This window comes from Falco peregrinus, chromosome 9, assembly GCF_023634155.1.
Source record: "Falco peregrinus isolate bFalPer1 chromosome 9, bFalPer1.pri, whole genome shotgun sequence".
NCBI lineage: Eukaryota > Metazoa > Chordata > Aves > Falconiformes > Falconidae > Falco > Falco peregrinus.
Window position 1 is genome coordinate 18,955,865 of NC_073729.1, and position 16,094 is coordinate 18,971,958.

The 16,094-nt window shown below is 35.3% G+C and overlaps 1 protein-coding gene across 4 annotated transcripts in view; it reads right to left on the reverse strand.

Annotated features, from left to right (window-relative positions):
* Positions 1 to 16,094, reverse strand: part of LOC101919211 (golgin subfamily B member 1) — a 44,697-nt gene that overhangs the window by 21,485 nt on the left and 7,118 nt on the right. For 2 of the 4 annotated variants that reach the window (XM_055813439.1, XM_055813437.1), the window contains exons 6-20: positions 15,773 to 15,940; positions 15,213 to 15,398; positions 13,751 to 13,873; positions 13,454 to 13,567; positions 11,421 to 11,742; positions 10,964 to 11,073; positions 10,474 to 10,591; positions 9,594 to 9,685; positions 8,491 to 8,641; positions 4,606 to 4,715; positions 3,616 to 3,739; positions 2,649 to 2,779; positions 925 to 1,034; positions 484 to 652; positions 21 to 125 (exon numbers count right to left, since the gene is read on the reverse strand). In XM_055813439.1, the coding sequence (XP_055669414.1) occupies positions 21 to 125; positions 484 to 652; positions 925 to 1,034; positions 2,649 to 2,779; positions 3,616 to 3,739; positions 4,606 to 4,715; positions 8,491 to 8,641; positions 9,594 to 9,685; positions 10,474 to 10,591; positions 10,964 to 11,073; positions 11,421 to 11,742; positions 13,454 to 13,567; positions 13,751 to 13,873; positions 15,213 to 15,398; positions 15,773 to 15,940 (2,133 nt within the window). Of the gene's footprint in view, positions 1 to 20; positions 126 to 483; positions 653 to 924; positions 1,035 to 2,648; positions 2,780 to 3,615; positions 3,740 to 4,605; positions 4,716 to 8,490; positions 8,642 to 9,593; positions 9,686 to 10,473; positions 10,592 to 10,963; positions 11,074 to 11,420; positions 11,743 to 13,453; positions 13,568 to 13,750; positions 13,874 to 15,212; positions 15,399 to 15,658; positions 15,941 to 16,094 lie in introns of those variants that run through there. The other 2 variants (XM_055813438.1, XM_055813441.1) reach the window with 2 other exon arrangements.

Consider the following 16,094-nt stretch of genomic DNA (forward strand, 5'->3'; position numbering starts at 1 on the left):
TTCTTATTTTCATGAGTTACCTTTTCCTTCAGTGTAGCAACTTTCTCTGTTAGATCACCGATGACTGTTTTCTGCTCAGTGTTCTCCACTTCATACACACTGCATTTCTTTAAGGCTTCATTCAGCTTAGTATTGAAAATAAAAGTCAATGTAATAGAAATATATAGAATTATATTAAAATTGTGATATTTAATATTCAGTTTATACAAGAATGGAGTTTAAACTTTGGAATTAATAAACAAGGGCAACTTATCACCCTGAAAAAACAAGTATTTCCATGCAAAGCTCTGTGTTTGGTCTAAGAAATCCATACATCCAACTTAAAGCAAAGCAATTACATGAAGTGAACAAAACTGTAAAGAGAGTAAAAACATTCAGAGAGGGGAAAAAGCGATATTGCTGCTGGGCCACAAATAGAAAGTTAGAGCTAACGCTCACCAGTCCTAATAAATTAAATACTATTTAATGATAACTTTAACTTACTTTTTGCTCAGTATGCACGAACTTTTCACCAAGCTCTTTGTTCAGAAGATCCTTTTCTTGAAGCAGTTTCCTCAAAGTTTCAATTTGTTCCAGTTTTTCTGTTGTGCTTAACAGTTTTTGTTCTTTTTCTCCAAGTGAATTTTCAAGGAAGCTATTTCTGTCACTTAATCTAAAGAGAAAATAACAAATTTAGACATTTTGACAACAAAGCTTGCTTTAAGCTTTCTAGACTTACTAGCCCCTAACTAATTTCTTAAAAGAATAATTATTTTTTACACTTTCCATTTAAACTTCCACATATAAAAATAACATTATTGCAAGCAGAAGCAGGAATCAAGTAACTCTTTTCCAGGTGTTTTAGGAGATTTTACTTCTCAAAAGTTTAAGCTTAAAACAAAGAAAGCTAATCCTGTACAGAGTTGTAAAGAACATTTATTTTACCCTTTAAGCTGCTCATTCAAGCCAGAGATCAGAATTTGATGCTTTTCTGCATCTCGCATTTGTTGGTTGCGTAATTGGGTGAGTTGAGTTTGCAAACGTTCATTTTCATTCTGCAGCAAAACAATAATGAAGAGCATTATCACATATAAACACCCAGAATAGCATAAGATAACTGGAGATGAAAATCAGACTCTTCAGGAGATTTACATCCCACACAGCAACAAGAGACTGTTTTTCTAGCGGTTTAGCAGATATCAGTGCAAAAATACAACATTAATACCACAGGTTCAGATGTCATATTAGTTCAAATCGACACAATCCACCCTTCAGAAATACCTCCTTCAGCAATGCTATGACAGCATGAACTCAAGGATGATTGCTGCATACTCAAAGCAACACACACACTCTTACTGTGTTAAGGCAGCTTACTTAATCTTAACAGGGGAAGCTACTGCTTTGGAAAATACTGTCCTCATTGGTTTGAAGACAGTACCAAGCTTGCAAATTTTTTTGCTTATTTTTTTCAGATTGAAGATGCAAAAACCTGCATAAGGGGGACGGTGGAGAAAAGAAAAAGGAAGCAAGCTTCATTCACACAGTTTTTCGTTGGGTTTGTTTTTTTTTTTAAACACAGTACAAATCTCCTACTCTAACCAGATCCACTGCACCAATTCAAAAATAAAACCACAATTAAAAAAAAAATAAATCTGACAACAGCAACCAAGAACCAGAAGCAGAACACATATCCAGAACCAACAGCAAATAGGACAAACGTGGCAAACCTGTCACTGCTAATGAAAATAAGCTAGCGTTCTGGAGGAGGCAGAACACACCTGTACCGCCCTCAATAGCTGCCCTTCTTCATCTACACCAAACGTTACCTGTATTGAAAGGCTTTGTTACAAGATTCTCAAGTAATAATAAATACAAGGTTGTCTTTCATCTTAAAATCAGTAATTGTTTTTTATATATGTGCAACTTAACAGAAAAAGAACTATGAGTAATGCACCAAGCCTGAAAGTGTTTGACTAAGAGATCAGTTGTGTCATTTAGTGAAAATAAGGTTTACAAATTATCAAACACAGCAACTTGTCAGTCAGGCACTATTAAAAATAACTTTTCTGATACCTAGTTACTTTACTGTTCCTTTAGGGGCCTTCATTGAATAATTTTACACTATTAATAGATATCAAATTAATATCTGGGGGTTAGATTGTATACCTATAAATAAAGACAAATTTATTAATTATTTTTCTGTATTTACAGAGTTTCTTTTCTATAAATGTTTGTGTGTGTGCACATAAACATTAAAAAAATAATACACACGCATTTATAGAAAAGAAACTTGAGGGATGTAAGAAGAGGGAGACTTATGCCCATAGTAACAAAATCTAATCCTGGACCTCCTGACAAAGGTCCTCTACAAAGCATAATTAAAATCATGTTGCCTTTCACTCTGTTTCTAAAACAAGTAACAAAGGTTCCTTCTAAACAAGTTTCTCCATATGCTGAACAGAAGTGACAAGCTTCAACTTCAGAGCATAACATAGTATGTATACACTTTCTGCCAACACAATTATGAAGTATAAAGTAGGTTTTAGACAGTTTTTGCTAGCTACAAATTGACACTTTTGTCTTACTGTAGGCTATGAGTGTAAGAATATAAACAGAGATTAAATTGATTCTCTCATGCTATCAGGTTTTACACACCTACAAAAGCTCACCTGAAGAGCCTCCATTCTACCTTGGAGCTGCACCCTATCTTCCAAATCCTGGCAACGCTCTTCTAGAAAAAGAATTTGTTCCTGGAGTTGATTTCTTTCCAATTCCAACTCTTCAACCACACTCCGTAAACCTACTCAAGCCAAAAAAGAAAATTTTTATTTCAAGAAAGGCCTACTAGAATTCCTGAAGTCTAGAAATGGTTTCAGCTTTTTATTCACAATTCTCATCAGCACCGGGCACAATCAGATCTCAGCCATTTCCCATGGAAATGCCTGAGGTGCTGCATTTCCAAGAATTAGATAGCAGAATTATCCTTCACTATTGAAAACCCAAGCATAGCTCAAGAACTCAAGAGAACCTGGCAGGAATATTTTAAACAGTATCGTGGCTGAAACAATCGTGTGGCTTATGTAACTGTATTCACAACTTAATCACGTACTTGCAGAATCAGATCTTAAGCAATTATTAATAAACTGGTCTGTATCAAAATTTGCAAGTGAGTCTATTCCATTTTAACAAAAAGATGTATTTGCCGCTTTTACCACCAATATAAACCCATCAGCATTAAAAAAAATAAGAATTTGACTTTTAAATCAAAAGCATACAGCAATGGAATGCAATTTTGTTTTGCAACATAACTGTTATATAGATAGGAAACACATTCACAGGAACAAGACTCATAACTTAAAAAAAATATGATCTTGCCACACAGGGTATTTCATGGGCACCAAGGCTCAATCAATTCCAGTGTTTAGTCATACTTAAATTCTACTTCTGAACCAAAACTAGGCAGTTCATCCAGCACGCACATGCTTTAAAATGAAAAGGAAGAAAACGCAAGCCAAAAAAATTCAACAAAGATTAGAATACACCACAAATGGGTTGTTAGTTAAATTTGAAAACAAAAATAGACACAAAATACAGATGCTGTGCATGCTTTAATAAACTGTCTAGTTGCTATCACACCTGCATTAGATGAAGTGTACTCTGGCCACCAACCTCCCATATTTTCTCCTTCAGCTGAATCAGTGCTATCCAAGGTGACGTTCAACTCCTGAAAGCATTGTTTTCTATCAAAGTTGTATTCTTCCTATACACAAAACATGAGATGAAGCGTAAATTAAAGAAAAAAAATGAAGCACGGATAAAATACATATTCTGCCATTAAAAGCATAGTTTCAATTAAAAGACCTAAAATTCAACAAGCGATTCAGGTGCCTAAATGTAAGTATATGGGATCACTGTGGACACTAGAGTAACCTGCCCAGCTACCAGCTGTTAGTTCCAGAATAGCCAAGCCTCCCACAGGTTTTGTGGTATCTGCCAAGCCCCTGAAGGCACCCTCAGGCATCTGAAAGGCCCATGGGTAACTAAGTTTGGATAACTTAATTGGTCCCCGATTTCTACAGTTAATAAGATTCTCTGAATCTCAGGATAAAGGATCAGAGTTAACTAAACATAAAATTACTCTTCGAATGGTATATTAATGTGACGATGACATCCTAATTCGTACAAAAAATTAGCTTTTTTCTGTGCAAGTCACAGCACCAGCTACCCAGAAGTATATCTGAATGAACTGCCAGTACTTACTAATTATTCAGTCAAGCTCCATCAACAAAGAGATTTGTAAGGATTGTATCTAAACCAAAAACAGCCTTAACATATTAAGCGTGCACATAGCCTCAAGCATGTGAATTACTCCAGAGCAAAGCTCATTATTTTTCAGTGTAAAATTAACTAGACTCATTACTCAAGGAAAAGAGAGGTGTGATGCCATTGGAATTTCTCATCTTGTGGCTACATAAACCATTAAATTCACCAAATTTACAGTTAGATAACTAATCTAAGTTCTTAAGCCCTTAATGTTTTTAAGTGTAAAGCACCATACAAATAATAGTACTTCCCTATTTTTATTAACCTACAGGTAAAAACAAATTCTTATCTCTCTTAACCCACCTGAAGCTTCCTGCTGGTCTGATTGCTTTTTCTTCTTGCCTGCTGCAGCCTGCCCATTCCTTGAACTGTGGTCAGTTCCTCCTCCAGCTCCTGTTGCCCTGAGACTATGGCTGGATCAGAGCAGCCAGGAAAGAACCAGTCATCCTCGATCAGTTTTGTGCCACAGGAAAGCAATTACATTTATATCAGACACTACTACATGAAAAGAGACCAGGGACAGGCTGAAGTCCCAATGAATGACTGACAGGAACAAGATTAATGAAGCAATCCATTGCATTCACCTTGTGATTTCCCTCCAATATTACTGTGTAGAATATAAGAATAAAGTTTGCATATCTCACTAAGAAGAAGCAAACTGAAGTCTAACTTTACTTCTTCATCAGCTCTAAATGAAGACTTTCTACAGGAGACTGGAATGGGTGAGGTTATGCTGATACTAAAAAAAACGCCAAACAATTAAAATGCCAAATTACATCTCATTTCACTTTACCAGGTTAAAATATACCTAATTTGTATGACAAAAGCATCAGCTGGAACAGCTGCAGTTTTTATAATCTGAACAATCATATTGATTCTTATGGAAATGCTATGTGTCCCTTTCGACTTCAATTTTAGTCTGAGCTACAAAGCCAGATAATTTGAGGAAGTCACAAGCATATGTTACACTGCAAACTGGCATCAAATCATCTTATCATAAATTAATATTATTATTCTTTTTAAGACAAATACAGAATCACTTGTAAATAAACACACTGAATAAATTCAGAACAGGAAAGCTTAGGTATGCATTCTGTTCATTGTTAGAAATGATTTTTCATTTAGAGTACATTCCCATCTGTTTTGTGATACAACAAAACATGTTTGGGGTAACAGACTAGGAAATAGATGTTTCATGCAAAGCACACAAGAACAGCCAGAGAAAAGAAACAAAAGTAAAGGTGGCTCCATACTTTAATTGAAAGTTAGATTAATTAGATAATTACAAATTTAGCTTTCAATTTAACCACATCTATGCACAGTTGTCCTCACAGCATGCAAAATTCAGAGAACTTATGCTGATGCATCTGTGAGGTAAACACCAGAAACTATGAGGAGGTTTAGCCCTAGTGAGAACACTCAGCTTTCATCTGAGTTGTCCAAGGATTCCTTATACCACAAAGTTCATTAACACACAATTCTGTAACACCTACTAGATTTAAGTTCTTCCTGTGATATTTCAAAATTACATACTTAACATGTTGTGAGAAAAGATTAGAGGAAAAGTTTAAAAACAAATTAACGACCCTTTTAAAGTTGGACTGCTAAATCAGATTTTGCTTCTGCTTTTAATTATGCTTTGGCTTCTGGCACTGGCACTTTATCAGCATTCATTTCACACACCTTTGTTGATTTTCAAGTATAGATTCTACAATTTTCTTTCTTTTTTTTCATCATTACACATACTCCTCCAAAATTGTAAAAATAAATGCCAAATTTTGTTCACATGCCTTAAATCTCTGTTTACAAGAGCTTTCATTGAAGTCAGTGAAGCGCTTCACGGAGCAAGCATTATTCCAGATAAAAAAATTTAACCCTTTCCTTGGAGGGAAAAAAAATTTCAAAAATTCAATTTCTCAGAAGTTGAAATTGAGGTAATTGTTTTTCAGTATAATCAGAATGAGTAACAGACTGTCCTTTAGGAACCCAAAATATTTAGGCTCTAAAGTATTTTAGAACAAAAAAAAAAAAAAAAAAGAAATTACCATTGCCACATGAAAAAAATGGAATTATAGAAATTGGAGCCTTAGAATGATTTAGAATACTAAATTGAAAGTATTTCACACTGGCCTAAATTCAGCATTACTTTAACAACAATTAGTAAGTAAATACATTTTCTAATGTTTTACAGAAGCTTAGGGAGCTTTTCATTTGCAATTATATTTAACATAAGAACGGGAAAACTTCCCTGAACACCTTTCTTCAGATGCACACTGCATTTCAATTAACTAATGATGTGCCTATTTTTCCCTGTGCCACTATTTACACTAAATACCACAATCTTCAGCAGTCTGCAGAGGAAACAAGCCCCAGTCTATAAATGTAATCAATACTGTCATCCTCTACACTTTTGCAGCTCCCCACACATTCAACCCAACAGAGACAACCACCGCATATGGCAAATTGTCACAGGCTATGATGGAATGAGTAATGGGTTTATATATTCCTTAAAATATTGGTAGCTAGTATTAACACATGCAAAGCTCTACAATTTATGGGATGGAATGTAATTGTTTTTCTTTTAAAAATACTACTAACTTTTAAGTTCTACTAAAATTATTTACATGAATTTGATTCTTACTTAGTCACAACCACTTGCAGCCAGCCAAGATATCACTAGATAAAGTTACAAGATAAATATGGAGTCAGCTGTTATGACAAAGAAAAATGAAGAAAGATGATTCAGTTAATATAAATGAAGAAACAGGTATTGCAGGGCAGAAAAAGAAAAATCAAGTTAAAATCAGCATTTGTTACGCATATTGCTAAAACCCACATACCATCAATGGCAAATCTTATAAGGTACTGTTGACAATTTCCTCAAAAGAAGCAACAACAGAAGAAATCAGCAACAGTATATTACAAGTTGTCATTGCTGCAGTAACCTGCATGCACAAAACTGATGGGAAACTATGTTCTCACTGGCTGACCAAATCACAGTGTAGGGTAGGAGTGGAGGGGGAAGGGACGCTGAGTGCTCATCAGGTGTAACGGCAGGAAAAAAGAAACAGAAAGGTCATGCTTATCCCAAGGGGAAAAAATGCAAAATTAAACACGGACTGACACAGATGAAATTTTACAACTGTTATTAAAATTGCATGTGGATCTGCAGCTACCACAGATGAGATAACAGGTATTTTTAATGAAGGGAATATTATTATATTTCAATTCTAATGCATTACATGTGTAAATCCCTCAAAAAGAAGAGGCACGATCCTTAGAACACTGCCACACTTAACATACTGAACTTCCAAATCGATCATGTAAACAAAAAATAATTCAATCACAGATTAAAAAGAGAAGACACAAATTAATTAACTGGATTAATTATGATGGTAGGCTGTGCACATTAGAATTGCCAGTAATCCTCACACAGTTAACAGGGCAAAAATTATAATCTAGTACTAGATGGCAGGGAAAAAAGCAGTAAAAGCTATCTGAAATTTAACCAGAATTTAAGTTCTGATAGAAGATGCTTCACTTCACATCATCTGTTTTATTAATAATTTAGAAAACTATAAAACTTGAGATTACTTGAAATGCTATCTTCTGTAATTTTATATTTTTAACTAGCTCCAAACCACTGTCAGTTGATGTTATTCAGCTGACCTATACAAGTGACACTAACAGATTACTACATATTCTAAGAAAGGTTTCTCATTAATCATATTTAAAGAGAAACTCTGTCTCGGGTACATTTTATGGAAGCACCACCTTCATTCATCAAATTCAAACCAACACTATAGTTCCCCACAGCTTCACCAGTTGTTCTAGGCAGGCAGCTTTAACATTTCAATGGCGAACTTTTTATCATTGATCATTCGTATGCAGACGATAAGCTTTCAAGTTCAAGCAGTCTTACAGAGCAGCAACTCAGATGGCAAACAGAACAAGCACATCTACTCATAAAAATGACACAAAAAAGTTGAATGTACGAAAAACACATTCAAGGAAATAGGAAAAAGCAGAAATTGCAAGTTTAAGCAATTTCACTAACTATACAAATCTTATGATTACAGAAATGAGGCATGGTGGTGTGCTATCAATTCAGTCTGAAGTACAGCAGACACACGCACACACATATATATATGTACGCATGACAGATGTTTTGTGAATAAAAAAATTCACCTTCTCTCTCCTCCTCAATCTGAGCCATTCTCAAGGCCATAGCAGATTTCTCTTCTCGGACTTGATCACGAGACTCCTCCGACTCAGGTACATTTTCTTGCCATTCCAAGAGCTGACTCTGCAATTCATCCACACTACCTGATTCACTGGCCTAACAAGAGAAATTGCATGTGAAAATATATTTACTAAATCCCACTGAAAATGCAAATAACATTTTAGTGTTGGGAAACCTTTCACAGAGAAAACAATCCATTATAATTCACCATTTTGCATAAATAACCTATGAAAGCGATAATTGCTATTGCAGATGATGTAAAAAGCAAACCTCACCACTCTGTAAAATATCAAAAATGCTACTGCAAGTTATACTTCTAATCTGAAATATTTTTAAACAAAAAAAAAGGCTTTTTTAATCAAAATCTTTTTGTTGCACATTTTCATCTTAGCAATGTTTCGAAGTAAAACAATATTTAACTGTTTTTATGTGGGATTACAAACTTCTATCAACTTTTTTCCTGTGAACAGAATAGCAATGTTTCCATCTTTCCATCAAAATAAAAACTACTGTAAGATTTTAACAAAAAACCCACCAATTTCCCCACAAAACCTGGAAAAAACAATTATTTTCTAGCAAAATACAATTAGCTGTTTCAAACTGGCTCTGCTACTAGGGCTGTACAAAGTTACCATGATTAATGCATACTGTTAAGCCATCTAAAGCCCTTTGGCAATATTTTCCGAGTCTTCTCATTTTCTTATCCAGACCTGAACATTTCCCAAGGTTACAGCTATTACTTCCTTCTGAAAGCTATTCAGTCGTACACAAAATAATAGCCACACTTTGATGACTCATTTTCAGTGTAACTAAATAAATAGTAAACTGCCTGGAAAAATACAATTTAAGGTACATTGCAAAGTACAAATCATTCTGCTTAAGTAATTCAAATCTGTCAGCTTGTTACCCAACCGAACAGCTACTGATATGGACAATTCCATATATCACTGTATTTTCACCTCCAAAAACCAGCTAACACCATTTTCAAAGTTTAATTAGCCCTGCTTGAGTTAATCACTAATTCATACAAATCAACATTAAAGTTAACCTGTGAGGCTGCTCTCTTTGTAACTTGGTCAAGATCAGCTTGCAACTTCCTCTGCTGTTCTTCATAGACTTCCAGCTTAGTCAGCAATTCTTCTATAAAAACATAATAAATTTGGTTCATTAGCACACAAAACTAATAGGAAGAGGGGGGTATTGAAAAAAATTAATATAATTAATAGTATAAAATTACAATAAATAAAATCATAATAAAATTTTGAAAATAAAAATTTAGAAGAAAGATTCAAAATGAAAATTCAGACGATAATTCATTTCAGTTAGGAGACCTCTGTTGGGCTGTGTTATCCATCTACCTGAGAAACTGACTTGATTATTAAATATTAACAAGTGCTTTAAATTTAACCTGCTAACTACTTAAGACTGAAACAACTGAAAATTCTGCCGTTTTCCATTTATGGAAAGGATGTCAGAGAAAAAAACATGATGAAGCAGAAAAATCTCTCACAGACTCTGAACTATCTGAAGTTTGAAGCAAAAATTCTCTCTCAAATCCTTGCAAAAGATAATTCTTAAATTACTTGCAACTCACTGCCCTCAAAAGTTTATTGTATATACTCGGATAAATTTTCTAAGTATACTTGGTCTCATTTTTCCATCTAAGAAGATGCCTTTTCCATTTCCTGCAAAAGTTTAGACCTAGTCTGCCTAAGCCTAAAGGCAACAAGAATTACCCATTTGTAGATTTAGGGAACGAAAAGCTGAGCTGTAACTCTGACTTAAATGCTATTTGCTATTGTTCAAAGTTACACAAAGTTACTTCAGAACCTGTTTTTAAAGAAAAATACACTTTGGAAAAGAAAATGAGAAAGTTATTTATCTTTGCCTCTTCATTTCAAATCATCTGCAAAAGATTTTTTTTTTACCATTTTGAGTTCTGATTTCATATAACGATTGCAGTTTTGACTGTAGTTCTTCATTTTCAATTTCTAATTCTGAGACACGATTGTTTAAGGCGGATACATCATTATCCTTTGATGAAAACTAGAAGAAAAAATAGTTACGAGGTTTGCAAATGCGCCAAAACCACAGCAAAGTCAATGCAACTTTATTCTGAATTTTGAGTAATATTTAGAACAGCTGTTTCTCTAATATATGGAAGTGCAATAAACTAGCTAACTCTACGGAATTTTACTCCTGAATGCTGGTATCATCAGTTTGTACTATTTTGTTGAAACTCCATCCTGCATCAAAATTTTATATCCATCCATTTTTATACATTAATTCATATATAAAGATACTTCCAATAAATTATTTTAATATTCTATTTACCCCGTATTTTATTTTTTTCAGTCAAATCTCCAAGCACAGTAGTTTAAAACAGGCATGGAATACTAAATTCAATGTTACACATACATTTTTTAGTTCATCCTCCAGTTGTTTGATTCTTGATTTAGACCAAGCCTTCATTTTCAGAAATTTTGCTTCAGATTTGCTGGCCTCTTCTGTTTTCAATTTCACTTGTACTAAGAAACAAAACACAAAAATTTATTTAAAGCCTTAGAAAAATTATTAATACAAGACCTATTCTTAATTCCTTTAGCAACTGGAAGTTATACACTTATACAAGACAGAAAAACCTAACACAAAAAAATGCAGTGAGAAATTTAGAGTTCATGTGATTACCCTGGTATTCCTATGACCCTCATTATTACAGTATTTGATCATAGATACCTTTCAATTAGCGTGGCAATAACTCTTCCACCACATCTAACATTAGTTCTTCTTGCAAGAGGTATGAAATAAGGATAAAATACATAACAGTCTGGGGCAAAGGAACCCTTGATATGTAACAACTGCTTAAATAGGATACCTTCCAAATCTTCCATCTTCTCTTTGGTTATAGACTCCCAATCTCCAACTTCTTTTGAGTTAGTCTGTCCACTACCACTTAATTCTGCCACTTGTTTCTTAAGCTGAAACAGGGCCTGATCTTTCTCTTGCAGCTCAGTTTCATGTTTCTCTTGAATTTCATGCAGTTCAGCATTAAATTTCTCCTTAACTTTTGTCATTTCAAGCTCATGTTTCTCCATCATGTCTCTTAACTGGGCTCTCATTACATGTTTCTCAGCATCCAGTTTAGACTGGAGGTTTTCTTTTTCCGACAGAAGACGTTTCATGTTTTCATTAATGTCCTGTAAAAAAAAAAGAACTCAAACAAAAGAAAACCTTCATATTTTGATGCAAAGTATTTTTAGTGTCACTGTCAAATACTGTATCTGTATTCCTACATACATTATAACCAGAAATCAGGGCTAGTGTTCGTAACCTGGCTCTACTACAAAAGATACTCAGCTCTGACTTTCCAAAACAGAAGCGGGGACTTCAGCAAAATGGCATCACTGTTTGAGTGTAACCTACATGCAACCTCTCCCATACATGAAAAGAGAATAAAAAGCAACATTTGGTTCCATGGAATATAAAAAAACCAAGCAAGCAAACAAACAAAAAAGCCCAAAGCAGACCTCTTTAACAGTGATCACCAAAATTAAGAATACTCACAGCAATGCCACCCAGATGTTGTCACCTACATCCGTTAAAATTAAAGTTGGCAAACTGATTTAGTTCTTCTTTACAACATTTTGTTACTAACTGGTTTTCTGTTAGTGCTTATTCTATTTTTAATGTCTTTACATTCGTTTTCTAATACATTAAGAGGTAGAAAAGATTACAGATCACCGTAGCACAGCAGTCCACTCACATTGGACCTGCTGTTCAAAAAACTAATTTCACAATACTTAAACCAAAGAATACAAACCACCCAAGTAAAGAAGCTGTACAGAACAGCACAGGGAAATTTTCCAAAATACGGTTAAAACTGCTTATGTAAATAAAGCAAGGATTCCTGCTGTTTTAACATTTAAACTGTAACGGAATCTCAGCTTTAAGTGCTTAAAGTTCATGTTGGCACAGTCAAAGCTGCCCCCTTCCCTCAAGGTATGCGTTTTTGTCCCCTCGATGCACTAGCACTAGGTACCATCAGTTCTTGCAGAGCATCACTGTCGGAAGATGCATCTAACCCAAAAGGAAAAAAAACAACAAAACCCTGCATAAGGCAGGCATAACAAATGGGAAGGACAAATGAAACCGGCTTAAACTACCATGCAGCTTAACTACCCAAGCAGGACATCTACCTGGGTACACAGCTGAAACTACTTCTAGTAAGATTTCGATTCTGGCAGCCCTCTTGGTAAGCTGAAAATTTGTCAGAAATAGTGTAGCTAAAATGCTGGACCTGGCAGCCCAGACAGGCTGTAACGTGCCTGTTTCAGGAAAGGGTCCCAAAAGCTTGTCTGAGAGACTGCAATGTCCTTTTCCTACACTGTTGAACTGAAGCAGCAGCACTCAAAGGCTATAATCAGAGTTCATGTCACGTGCTTAACACAAAGAACCTTGATTAGGTATTGCTTTTGCAATCAGTAGAAATACAGTAAAAGGAAAGGCACACAATTAACAAAATGTTCTCTCGGGGGGGGGGGGGGGGGGGGGGGGGGGGGAAGCGCCTCAGTTATGTCTCACTGCAGTCTCTAACTAGAAAAGCTGAAATCTTTTGACAGCCAGTAGTCCTCCCCCAACACGGCAAGTTCCCAAAATGAATCAAGACAAACTATGGGTGAGAGTCAACAGCTTTATATTTTATGGAAATTACCTCTCCTTTAAGTTAATCTCCTGACTGGAATTAGTATTTCTTTGCACAACTGTGGTTGCATTATTAGCACATGTCAAAGCCTCGCAGAGAAATGCCTAAATATTTTATGCAAAGCTGTCTTTTGTGCACAACCAAACAGCTTTTTAAACTTGTAATTGCCCTGATGAGTTTAGCTGTTCATGTATGCTATTTCTTACTTTCAACTGCTGGTCCTTGGCATCCAGTTCTTTTTGCAACACATCTATCACCTGTGTCCTTCCCAGCATGACTTCTTCCTTTTCATGGAGCTTCTGTTTCAAGGCCTTCAGTAGCTAGCAGAAAAAAATAATCAAGTAATCAATAAAGGAGTTAAAACTTTCAGAAGAGAAAGAAAAAGACTTCCCTTCATTTTCCAAACCAGACGTCTGAACTGCACAGCAGAGAATGGTAATTACATGATTCCAAATTTCCTTGTTTAAGTCAAAGCAAGCTACTAAGTTTCCAAAGCAACATACCTGTTCTAGGTCAGCACTTGCATCGGATTTAGCAGCTAATTTAAAGAGCTCCTGCTCATGCTTTTCTCTCTGGGCTTCCAGTTCCTTTTCCTTTTCCTGGATAATATTTTGAAACACACGTACCTAGAAACACATCGAAAGTACATATGAAACTAGTTCACAAAGGCACAGTAAAAGCACACTGAATTGCCTAACTAAAAAATATATTATCTTGCTGTACCTATCTTAAGCCTGAAATTTGCTTCCAGTGAACAGTAAATATACTAATCAGTCAGTGACTACTGATATCAGTGATGCATGTGGATAAACTCGAAATTAAAAAAAAATTGCCTCAATTCCACAATAACAAACTTCAAACAAGAAGCATGGTACTGTTCATTCTTGTTCAATATCACAGATTTTCACCTTTCTTTTTTGGATGACATTGTTATGAGACTTCTAATTTCTAAAAGATTACATTGATCATGTTAATTTCTAGCAAGTTTCTATCAATTTTGAATAAATTCACATGAAGTCCTACTCAGATTTATACCTCTGGGATGATATTGTGCTCGCCAAAATGGCTTTCACATTCTCAACTGTTTGTATTTTTCCTTCTTTCCTGTATCAAAACTAATTCCCTGTGTGCTGCTAAATGGGTATGGTCACGCTCAGGATCAGAAGTAGCATTTTTGTTACAGATAAACTCAGGCATCAAATGATGTGGAAAATACAGAGTTTCATATGTGGTAGAACTCAAATGCTGAGAGATCAGGCACATCACATTAAAATTTGAGATTAAGCTTCCAAGGGAGTTGGAAGAGCGCGGTAACATCAAGGAACGGGTAACATGCTCCATAGTTCTACTTTTTCTTTTTTTTTTTTTTTAAAGTATTATTTAACAAGTTGTTATTGTTTGTCTTGGCCTGTTAATCAGCTGCTAACTTCTAGAAAAGCTTCCCCTTCAGTACACCAAACTTCTTCAGCTATTTTTTAGTCAAGAGGAAAACACAACCATTTTTCCATGTTTTCATGCCAAAAAGTGTGTCGGGTAGCTCATGGCACAAGTGAAAGTGATCTGTGAAATAGCCATTTCTGCCGAGAATGGTTGCAATAATCCAAAAACACTACTGTTGCTGGCATGCAATTTTGCACCTTGAGATGTAGTGCTAAAGAGATATTTGGAGGTTCTTCAGCTGGAACCCTGCACAGCTCATTTCACTCTGTTACACACTAGTTTCTCCATGCACAAACATCAGCCAAATGGTTGAACTCCCTGCTTGCATGAACTTTCAGCTTCAGTGATCACCAGCACGAACTGTCTACTGCTTTGTTATTTTCACTCCAACACCATACAGATTTTTACTCAAGAATCATCAGAATTAAAAGTGGCATTTCTTAACTACTGAGAAAGAAACACTGCAGCCGAGATACCACTTCTCCCACCAAAGCATGTAAATATTTTTGCAGTGCATTTACTTACATTTTCCATATATGTAGCTTCTTTTCCTTGGAAACGCTCTCTTTCTTTGCTCTGAATATTTTTAAGACTCTCAATCTGTTCCTGGAACAAGCTACATTTTTCTTCACTGTCTCCAACCTTCTTGGTAAGGTTCTGCACTAGTATCTGCATGCTTTGTAGTGATGACTCCTTAACCGCCAGCTGATTCTTCAGAACGCAAAGCAAAAGACAATTAGAAGAATGAACCCAGACAAAAGACATAGCAATCACCACAGAGCCACACCTCTTAGCCCTTCCCTCAGCTAAAGCAACATTAAATCCAAACCTGAATTTTGAGTTTAATCTGAATTAAATTTGCCAGCAGATTCTGAAGTCAATACTATGTATAAATGGTACTGACAAAAGAAGTAAATAAATATAGATCTACTAACATAAATGAAAATAATCAGTAAAGAATTTTTATTCACATGAATAACTGCAGAGGATTTGTGCTTCAGAGAAGGATCCACTGTATAACGCATCAGAATTCGTTGATTTCTTGAAACCTCTATGGAGATTTTATATTTGAGCTGCTAATATACCTTCAATTCTTCATTGGGCAAGAGTGTTTCATTGGCAACACCACTTGATCCACACGCTATCTGTAAATCGATGATATAAGCATCTCTTTCAGCTAACTTCTTTTCTTTCTCTGCCAGCATGGCATCCATTTCAGCCCCACGACAGCGCTGGGCCTCCAATTCAACACTCTGAAAATGAAAAGACAGAATTCCTTGTAAGCTATACTTCCACCATCTACAGCACAGAACAGGTGAACAGTTTCATTATTTCCTTATTCCCTGTATTAGGGTACCGAAAAAACTACAATCAAATTTATAGCCTGGTTCAATTTTAAGTGTAATC